At 33.3% G+C, this 11,692-nt stretch overlaps 1 protein-coding gene across 1 annotated transcript; it reads right to left on the minus strand.

Annotated features, from left to right (window-relative positions):
- Positions 1-1,648: 1,648 nt before the first annotated feature.
- Positions 1,649-7,704, minus strand: LOC108347423 (nitrate regulatory gene2 protein). Its single transcript, XM_017586648.2, has 4 exons — positions 6,090-7,704; positions 5,571-5,755; positions 4,169-4,392; positions 1,649-2,510 (listed from the first exon to the last, which is right to left on the minus strand). The coding sequence occupies exons 1-4, from the start codon at positions 7,306-7,308 to the stop codon at positions 1,712-1,714; spliced, it is 2,427 nt and encodes an 808-aa protein (XP_017442137.1). The 5' UTR covers positions 7,309-7,704; the 3' UTR covers positions 1,649-1,711.
- Positions 7,705-11,692: the final 3,988 nt, after the last annotated feature.

Consider the following 11,692-nt stretch of genomic DNA (forward strand, 5'->3'; position numbering starts at 1 on the left):
TTGTCAAAATATGAAAATGTTAACTACTTTACTTCATTTGATGATACTTTTCCTACAATACCTTGACATGAATGAAGTCTAACTCTTGGTTACATCATCATAACATGTACTTTTTGTTTAAAAAAAAAAAGAACATTGAAAGATTGGTAAAATTTTGTATTGTGAAAAACAACCTTCAATCTAAATGCATTGTTTTCCCCAGAGTTCCCATGTGTAGAACACAACAGATGCAAGATAAAAGTATGAAATCATTGAATGAATGTTAGAATGAAGATTGTTCTAGAATTCAGAAAAGCAAAATGAGGACCACATTTGACAAACAGGCTCTCCATTTAATGATGCAATCACTACTTTTCATGGTCTGTTTTTGGTCCCCTCTACTACATTTGTGCTGCATGTGTGATAGATTCTTTGCTTGGGGATGAAAGGGGACTTGTCAATATAATGTAGTCTTTTTATAGCCTTGTCACAATTTGCTCATGCCCCATTTTTCTCTCTATGGTCCTTTCATGAAAACATGGATGTTTCTGAAAGCTGCTACAGGGTTTATCGATGACAATGACATTACCATAACAAACCTAGACTGGAGTCAAAGTATGTTTGAATGGAAAAGAAGAAAAAAGAGATAAAAATGGATAAATTTTCATTTTTAAATTGAAAATATTATAATTTTGTATGAAGATGAAAGTATATAATATTTTTTTAAAGTTTATTGACCAGTCTTTTATCCTTCAGACCCTTCCTACCAGATGTTTTTTTTTTGTTTGCTTTTCTGAAATTTATAATCGATTTTGTTTTGATCTTCAAATTAAAGAAAATTCAGCCTCTTACTTTAAAAAAAAAAAAAACTTGTCCCTAAATATTAAACTTGAGGATTTAAAAATAAAATTTTAAAAATAACATTTTAGTCCTTTAAATTTAGTGCGTATTAAAATCATATATTTTTAAACGTGTGAAACTACAAGTTAATTCTTTTAAAATGAGGTAGCAAAAGTAAATTTATTATAAATTTTAGGGATTAAAAACAATATTCTTATTTTTTTAAGGATGTTAGTATAATAGAGAATATACACTGATTTATAATATGAGATCACAAGGCAAGAAAAATTTGAACCTATACCCACACAAATAAGTAAATAAATAAAACGTATTTTCAATTATTTTTCTTAGACTAATTGTGTTAATTCCATTAGTTCATGATGATACATCACTATTTATAATTAAAACCGTACGAGTAAACAATTAAATTGTGTACCTATTTAAAAAATTATTATTATTATTGTTGTTATTAAATGAGAGTTTATTTTTATTGAGACAAAAATAATTATTATTATTTTAATAGTAACTTGTATTAGATAATTTGAAATAATTTTCTTAAACTATCTTCGAATTAAGTTATGTGAAATTGTATTTTAGATACTAGATTTATACAATCTAAAACATATAATCTATAATATATTTTAGATTAAGTAATTTGAAGTCGTACTTAAAATTTTGAAATATATATATATATATATATATATATATATATATATATATATATATATATATATATATATATATAATCTATGATACAATTTTGAATATAAAGTTCTATAATAGAAACTCATTCGTTATCTTTCATCCTACGAGATGGCAGAATAAAAAGTATGTGATTGCAAAAAGAAAATATCCTTTCAATAAATGCCACAATTAATCCATCAACTCACAATTAATTCATGGTACGTGAATGGCTACATACAGACTCAAGAGCCTCAGTGAACAATGAAGAAAAACTTGCCATTGCCTGGAACACTCCAGGTAAACCAGTCTGAAGATTGTTGAGTGTCATAGCTCTGGTCACCTCAACAGCTTTCGAATGCCTCACCATTTCATCTTCAACACGTCTTTGGTAAGATGCTAGTTTCAGTTTCTTCTCAGCAAGAGGGTCTCTTGCATCCAAGCCTTGTCCATCAGCAGGACCAGACTCAGGAGGTGTTATGCCTACCATAGAATACGAGTTGTAAAACTTCCTTTCTATGCTTCTCAGAGATGAAGATTTCTTCTCAAGTTCCCTGGAGGCACTCTCAGTTCTCTTCTGAATCTTCAGCTCCTCAGATTGCTTCACTGATATCACATGCACAACGTTGATGAAGCTCTTGATTGCTTCTGAAGCAACTGTGTCCGGAACACGGTCGAGGGCAAGTTTCCATTCATCACAGAAAGAAAACACATGAGATGATTCACTGTTATTGTTGCTGCTGCTGCTGCTGCTGTCATTTTTTACTGGAATAAGGTTCAACTTGAGCCAGCCATGCAGAGAAAGGATGAACTCACGTTGAAACTTTATCAGGCGGCAGAAACTGGAATGCCAAGCTGACACAGCTGATTCAAGATCCCTTGTTGCCTGCTTGTGTGATTTAGATGTTGAGTGACCTTTGGATGATTGGTTCACAAGCCCACGGACTTGCTGCACAATGTTGCTTTGGATTTCATGGTACTCATGCATTGATTTCCACATATACATGATTCTGCATTTAGTATATAATTAATATCACAAACATGAGAGAACATGTTTACCAGATTATATCAGACATACATCCTAACAAACAACATAACTCTCATATGATATAAGTGAACTTTAAATCTAATTAAATTTCACAAAACAACTTATAAAATGAGATGTAAATTGACATTATCTCTAGTCAAATATAAACTTTCAACACAACTATTTTTAATTTGAAGCCATGGAAACTTTCAACACAACTATTTTTAATTTGAAGCCATGGATTTAGACTCATTATTCCTAACAGTTTTATGCTTATGCAGCCTCTATGTAACATGATTTACAGCATTTTAGCTGAGTTCTCAGCTGCCGTTGACATTTTTTATGGATTACTCAGTAACTTTTAGTTTCTCAATTTATCACTTTAGTTTCTGCACTGAAGGAAATCAAAGAAAGTCCTGACAATGTAAAACAGTGCACACTAGTCTGCTATTAAAAAAATGTGAGTAAAGTGATGATATTAACATATATGGAAGTAGTTATTTAACATTTTCTTAGTTTTAAAGAGTAATATAAAAGCCTGTAAAACTAGAGTGAAGGTTTACCTCTTTTTAAGGAAAGAAGACAACATTTTTAAATAAATATATTAAGATGTTTTCTTTGCATTAAACATGTGTAGTGATAACAAACACAAGTCACAGGAACCTATAAAAATGCCTAAACAACTTGGTTATCAAACTTTTACTGAAGTTTGGATTGTAACTACATGATATATGATCACAACCACTGTTCTTTACCAAGAATCATGCTTCCATATGCTTCCTTGAATCCTCCAATTTCATGCATATTTTGTATAATTGGCCCCTACTAATGATCTGGAAATAGTACCAGAAGGTAAGTGATTTTTGTTTGATTCTCTTTATAATCATTCTGTGGTCCATGGGATTGAAAATCGAAGTGTGAAACCAAGTTTTATGTTGAATAAAAAAATGAAAGGCCCGTTAATCCATTATCTTAAGGTTTTGGATAAAGAATGATGTCAATCTTTTATATGATTGAATTCAGATCTCATTGTTATCGTGTAAATCTATTAAAATAGTAAATTTAAGGTAAGATAGTTAATGATTTAATTATGTGTGACATGAAGATTGATTGGAACCATGTATAAGTGGTGATCAAGAATTACCTAATAAATTCTTCCTTGAAACATGTCAAACAGTTAATTAACAGTTAACAATACTAAGGGCTTTATCTTAATACAATAGTTGTTTTAACGTTTCTGACCCCTCAGTAAATAATTTTTACCAATGTATGAAGCCTAACGTCTTAAAAAGGCACAAGATTTTGGCAGGTAAAGTAGTGGGCCAAGACTGTGTTACAGATGCTGGGCAGTAGTTGGAAAATTGGTACAAACAAGAGGCACATGCACTACTTATGCAGGCCTGAAGAAGGAAGTGATGTACTATAGCAGTAAGCTATATTGCTTCAACCACCACACTATATGTTTTATATTATTTTATGAATAAATAAAAAATTTCATTATTAAATTTATTAGACCTTCAAAATCCTTAAGTAACCGTAATATAATTATTATAGGATTTGAAAAGGGCAACAGTGTTTAATTATCCTTTAATTCATGAGCACAAAAAAACAGTGAAGAAATTGTATAATGAGCAGACATACCCACGGCAGAGATCAACAAGCTGAGGAACAAGATCAGCATCCCTAAGGCCATTAATGGCAGCTGAGGTGGTGGATACAGCTTGAGATGTAACAACAATTAATGACTGCAACCTTGTTATGGAAGCCTTGGTCTTATCTAGCTTTGCTTCATCACCATCTTTGCATTCTAGACTCTGCAGAGCTGACAGTTTCTTTTCATGTTCAATCTTCACACATTCTCTTGCCTAAACATGCAGAGCAAGGAAAATACAGCAGCATGCATCAGCACACATCTTCCAAAACTCCACCATTTTGGCTAAAAGTAAATGCAACTTCACCAACCACCTCACTTCCCTTTGGTTAAAGGACACCCTAAGCTAAGACACTACACATGAATCAAAATTTTCAAACATCCAACATCTTCTACAATCTATACATTACTTTTCTATCCATTTTTAGACAGACATATTACATGTATAATTTTATAAGACAACATTTTTGCCCCTCTTTTGGACAACCAACAATTCATCACAATGTGAACTGTGAATCACATGTGGCGAAAATTTAGGCATCTACTCATTTTGAATTTAACAATTTTTATTGTGTTTTTCTTTCTCTAATATTATTCAAATTCTCGTATCAAAATATGTTCAATTTATAATATAAAAATAAGACCAATTTATAATATATAAGTGAATGTATATTTCATCTTATAAATCTATTTTATAAGATTAAATTAGATTTAGAGTCAACTTCTTAACATATTAATAAAGTTATATTTATAATATACAAGTTAATGTAAATATCATCTTACAAACTGTTTATGGAATTGAGTTACGTTTAAAATACACTACATAACAAATATTATAATTTAATTTATTTTTAGTGTAATATATTATATTTTAAAATTTTTAGTTATTTAATCTTTGTAAGTTGATTTTATGTTTATAAACAAGTATTTCATAGAATTAGTAAAAGAAACCACTTTACATGTGATGCACAACTCGTATCTTATTTTGCTTTAAATTGAATTTATTTTGGCTAAAATATATATTATAAGTTTAACATTTTTAGACACAGGGGTACTTTAGACATTTAATACGGACACAGTAAACAATGCACAATTTAGTCAAATACACTGAAGTGGCTCGTCGGAACCCATCAAGTATAATAATTATCCAAGTACCATGGGTCCCACTGTCAATCCACCAAAGTTTTATTAAATTTTTATATTAGTTTTAAATAATTTAAAAATATTTTAATTAAAAGCTATTACATTATGTTTTCTATATGAAATCAAATACTAGATATTTAAAAATGAAAAGATTTATCTAAGTTCTGTATGGTTTGCGCAACTTTTTAGCAATAAAAAAATTGTACTTGTAAGAAGACAAAAATACCCCGGAGCAAATCAGAAAATTACCTTCACTTCCTGATACAGCTTCTTCTCCCAAGCCAAAAGGCGTTCCAAAGTGGAACCCAGGCTCTTTGAACCGCCCGGTCCGTCCAACGAACCGGCGTCGAGCCGGTACTTAACCACCAACGGCGGTTTAGAGGTCCAACTCGAGCTTAACTTGCTGAGTACACTATTTGAATGGTAAAGTGTTTCTGCATTCGATGTTTTATAGAATTATGAGGAAACTAATTATATAAAAATTAAATTTTATATTTCTTTGTAGCATTAGAGAAGAAGTATCATTGACAAATTCATAATTAGAAAAAATTACTTTTAATATCTATGTTTAAGAATTATAAATAATCGTGCTTAAGAATTAACATGAGATATTTATGAAATAAAGAAAAGTTTTTATAATTAATAATAAAACTAATAATTAAATTAAATATATTTTATGAGTTTATTAAAAAATTTGACTAAAACGAATTAATTTAAAATTTTGGCGCACTTTCACAGAAGCCAAATTGAAGAACACGAAAGCCTTACTCCTCAATTGCTTAAAACTCCGATCAAGGTGCGCTCTGCTAACCTCGAGCATCTCCGATAACTGATCTCCGGCCACTGCAGCTTTCTCAAAATTCTCCCTAACCGCTTCCACTATCTCTTTCAAATCCCTATGTCTCACCGCTACCTTCGCCTCCGCCACGTCATCGCTGACCTTGTCATTCTTCGCGCCCGGAGCATAGCCTCCGGCGACATACTGTGCCTTGGACGGTGAGGTGACTCCGACGCCTCCTTCCTCATGCTCAGACGAACTCGAGGAACTGTAACGGTCCTCCCACTCGCTGCACCGAACCTCCTCGCGCTCCGTCTGAACCTGTTCATGTAAGTATTTATCTTCAGATTCCGTTTCTGATTCGGAAATCTCTGGTTCTGCCTTTTGTTCTTGTTCTTGTGAATCGATGTTTGTAGTGTTATCAATTTTGCGATTGCGTTGAGAGTTTGAACGGAACGGATTGTACATCGATTCAGATTCCGATTCCGACGTTTCGAAATTCGGCGTTGTTTGCAGTTTGTGGTTTTGGCGTTGGCGAAAGTAATCGGAGCCTGGAGGAGAAGGAGGAGGATAGAAATTCTCCCAATTCCAAACGGAAGAGGCTTGTGAAGTAGGCGTGGATTGAGCTTGGTGCGCGGTGGCGAAGAAATTCGAGTATTCGCTTCGCGGCGAGGAGAAGAGGCTCGATTCGGAGAGTATGTGAGGGAGCTTCGGCGGCGGTTTGCGGCGGCGAGTGACGGCGGGAAGAGGAGGTTGTGGCGGATGTGAAGTAGGTATGGGTTCAGGTTGTTGTTGAGCGGCTGAGAAGTTCGAAAACTCGCTTCGAGGCGACGAACAGGGGCTCGATTCGGAGAGAACGTGAGGGAGTCTCGACGGCTGTTGACGGCGGCGCGTGACGCCGGAGGTTACTATGCGAGGGAGTTTAGGGCTAGCTGAAGCGGCGGCGGAGGGAGGAGGACGTGATGACGATTGGGAAATATTGGTGGTTTTGTGAAGGAGGACGGCAGGGGTGTCTTCGGCGACTGTGAGGGGTTCGGCGGCGGCGAAAGTGTAGAGTGCAGAACCGGTGAGGCGGAGGCAGTGGCAGTAGTCGGAGTGCGCTGCCGCTAGGTGGTGGCGCGCATAGACAGCATCTTTCATTAAACGATGCCGCTCCTTGCAGCGCATCACGGTTTCCTCGTTGTCCAGCTTCGATGCTGTGCAACCCATTTTTGGCGCGTATACCGTATACTATACTCGTAATGCTACGAGTACCTACAGAAATTAGTTTATATAAAAATATATACTGTTTTGTTTTCCGAATTGGAAAACAACGGCGGTGGTGCTGGGTTTAAGGGTGGCGAAATGTGAAGGGGTTTTGGAGTGGAAGAAGAAGTAGTGGCTGGTGTAAGAGTTTTGGTGTGGTGGTCATGTCAATTTCTCTTTTTCTTGTTTTTCTACTGTGTCATACAATTTTTTTATCTGAGTGTGTGATAGCTGTGGTTGTTTTGTTTGTTTGTATGTAAAAGCCCTTTGGTTAAAGTCTAAGAACACTGGTTTTCTGTTGTTTGTGTGGGGTTTTGGTCCTAATAAAGTAAAGAGGGAATGGCTCGTTTAATCATGTTTTCGTTCGTGCGATCATTGACCATTTATCTTTTTAGTGAGATATCCAATATAAATAATTTCTGTAATGATATACCTAACATGTCATTGTTCTGGATTTAATGCTCCAGTTCTTTGATAATGTTTCAAATTTTTTAAATGAAAAATTATTTGAAAACTATATTTATTTAAGATTACCAATTAAATTCTTCAGCAGTATTAAGCAATTCATGATATTGATTGTAGTCGTGTAATATATAAACATTCATTTGTATAATTCTTGTTATAAATATTTGTAGAATGTATATTATTGATATTTTTATTTTTATTCTCATTTTGTCATTTTATTTATTTTACTTACATAATCTTTATTCATTTTAGGTATGAATTGATTTTTTTTTGTGAACAAGAGATCTTTTAACAATTATATTCACTTTTGTTTAATATATCTAACTCTTGTACATTTATAATATTTTCAATTTTTTTTATCACGTTAGATTATCTATTATATTTCTTTCCTTTTCTTTTTCTTATCTCTATTGACATATACATTTAATGATATATAATTAAAAAAGTTATACTGAATAAGGGTGCTATTTTGTTTTTGCTGTGGGGTTGGCTTCGTATAAGGATTATTGGAGAGACTGTGCGACTTGGGAATTAAGATAGAAAAGAATGTGTAAAGTGTTAACTACTTTTTTCTTTTTTAAGAAAAAATAAACTTTTTTCTCCACTTCAATAGATTGAAGCTCTAGCTCTATTGGATCTTTTTCGGACATCTTGAAAGATAAAGCGAGCGATCACATTGTTGTATTTTTTTCTTTTTACCATCAAATTATACATATTATGGGGAAAACAATAATAAAAAAATAATCAAACAAGGTTTGGAAAGTAAAGCAATATTAAGATAAAAAAACATATAAGTTCCATTAAAAGAAATTATTTTCAAAATATAAATAACTTACTAAATAAATAAAAAACTATTAAAAAATCTATATTGCCAAAACATAGATTATTGTTTTATTAAAATTTTATTTATTAATTTTATCTACAATATGATGAAATGCTTTATTAAACCATTTTCTATCTAAATTAATTGACTTTCTAATGGAAAGATGAGTCGAACTATATATGATGAAAAATAAAGAAACAGCTAAATTACAAGACAAAATATTAGTGATTAGTTGCTAACTGGGGTCCACTTTACACCTCAGGTGGACAAAGTGACATATTGCCTTTTAAAGAAAAAAAAAGAAAGAAAATTCATTAAATGCAATACATACAATACAATGTTAATAATCACCAATTGACTAAGAATAGAAAAAGATAGAAACTGCTAAAAGTTATCTGGATTGTAGGGAGAGAGCATCGGACACTTTGGATCCCTTTCGGATCCAATATCACAAATATAGTACCATCCAAATTTAATATTTAAAACCTACGTCTGTCCTTTTAACTAATTGGATAGTTTAGATTCGGATAAGTCGGTTTTGAGGAAAATATAAACAAAATAATTTAATTTATTAAAGATTAAACTCTTTTAGTTGTCTTTATTTACGTAGATTTTTTTTCAGTTCAATCTCTGTTTTTTTAAAATCTTCGATTAAGTCCTAAATAGTGTTAACTTGAATCAATTGGGACCCTGCTGTTAAATTAGGTTAACGGGGTTAAATTTTGTTGACCTGAGATGTTTACCTGACTAGCTTTTTTTAACTTGGCATTCACATAGTTCTGTATGTGGAATTTAAGAATATTTAATAATTTAAAATTAGAGATTTTTAATGTAAAATGTAATTAAGGTTTGTTGGTGGATTTTAAATTAACCCTAAATCCTAATTACATGGGGGCAAAGCTATGCCGTCAACGGTGTCGCCACCATAGTCTTGCCGCCAACCATCTTACCGCCACGGCCAACCACCATGCTCATCTCGCCAGACCACCCAAAGCCACCACCTAACCCTAATTCGTGCCACACTATCACGCCAACACCATTGTTGTTCATCTTCACGGCCGCCGCAAAGACCACTCAACAGCCGACGAAATCATAGTGAGAGACCTACATCGCTAATCCCATCTTCCTTCAGCCTTCTTCAAGAACAACAAACTCTAAATCCCTAAATCGAAACAACAAAAAGTAGGGAAAAAAACTTGGAAAAGAAAGAAAAAAGCGAAGGAGAAAGATAGAAAAAGAGAATTCTTGTTGAAAACGACAACAAGGAATCGTACTTGAGAGGATCCTCCAAGAAGAACTGCAACTGTGCAGTGCGCTGAGCAGAGGGCCACTTCAACGAGAATCTGCACGAACCCTATCGGCATCTCGCAGCACTGCCCCAATATCGAATCGTAGTCAAACCCCTGCACGGTTAAACCCTCTAGTGACCGACCCGGCAGCCTCTGCATCGTCGCACGGCAGATCGCAGTTGCCTGACCGCAATTCCCAAGGCGCGACTCCAAGGCGTATGACGAGACCGACCCCGAAACCACCGCTTTGTTGACGGATATGGAGCATGGGAGAGGGATTTGATTGTGCTTTATCTTGGAGGCAGGGGAGTCGAGGAGCGGGGCAGGGGCCAGGGGTGCGAGAGTCTTCGCGGAGGACAGTCTCCTCATAAGAGAGCTCGTCGAGGGAGGCACAAGAGGCGAACCCAAAGAAGCCGGTGAGGTAGACAGTAGAGGAGGGAGATGAAGGCTGGATTTTTATGAAATGTAACGTTTAAAAAAAATTGACACGTCAACTTTCATAAATAGGAACAACTAGAGGGTTTAACCTTTATTAAAAGCATGGATGGAAATATGGTTAGGATAGAGGAGAAAATCATTGGTCTTAGCGGCTATGTCGGGAGAGATGACTGCGTCCTCTTTAATGATCCTTCGTGCCGGTGATGGAGATGGAAACGCTAGAGAATGAAGTGCGACGACAAATAATTAAGGTTTTTTTCTAAAGGATGGAATCGAGATTATAAATGATCAATTTGAGGAAATCTTAATTCTTTTATGGATTAAATATGTTTTTTGTTCCTAAACTATCAAACAAATTTGTTTTTAGTCTCTCTTTCAAAGGTAAGATACATTTTAGTCCTTCTATTTCAAAAAAACTTTTTATCCTCCCGCTGTTAGTTTTGGAGGACTAAAATATAAGGTTTTTTTTAAGGAGGAGAACTAAAATGTATCTTACAAGAGAAATTAAAAACAAATTCGCTTGATAGTTTAGAGACTAAAAACATATTTAACCCTTCATTTATTTTATTTTTGTTCTAAAATCATTAAAATACAGAAGTATTGTCTTCCTTACCAAACACAACTTCATTAAAATAGTAAGAAAAAAATTGTATAAAATCAAATTGTGTACATTAAACAGGATTTTTTTGGTGGTGAGAAATAAAAAGTTGATATCATGCATGTAAAATAACTTCTTCAATATAAAGTCTTAGCTTTTTTTTTTCGAACAAGATTTACTCATTTTCATAATTAATATCAAATTTGTCTATTGTAATAACTTATCTAAAGAAATTACATTACAAAATTTTCCAACAAATATCCCTGGTTTATGTGAACGTATTTATCCTTCTAAGCCTCTTGAAAATTAAAACTCTTATTATTAACATTATTAATAAATAATATAACATAACACATTTTTTATATTTATTTGATATACAATATAAAAATAAAACAGTCATAAAAAATAAGTTTTTATAGTTTTTCAAAATAAAAAAAGTAAAAACAAATCAAATAAATATAAAAATTACGTGGACCAAAATATCATTATTACATGATCAATTCATGAAGACATGAATGTTTATTAATGAGACCGATACAACTTGTGAGTTATAATACTCACTCTAACTCGTAGAAGAGTTTATATATTTTCATTCTAAGATGTTCATTTTCATTCTTAAATAATTAAACTTTATACCATCTGATTATCATTTTTTCATTAGATATTGGTTGGATAAAGAAAAAAACTATATTATAAATAATAAGTATTTATATGAGATAAAATACAGTTAAGTAA

The sequence above is a fragment of the Vigna angularis genome, chromosome 9 (assembly GCF_016808095.1).
Source record: "Vigna angularis cultivar LongXiaoDou No.4 chromosome 9, ASM1680809v1, whole genome shotgun sequence".
Classification (NCBI taxonomy): domain Eukaryota; kingdom Viridiplantae; phylum Streptophyta; class Magnoliopsida; order Fabales; family Fabaceae; genus Vigna; species Vigna angularis.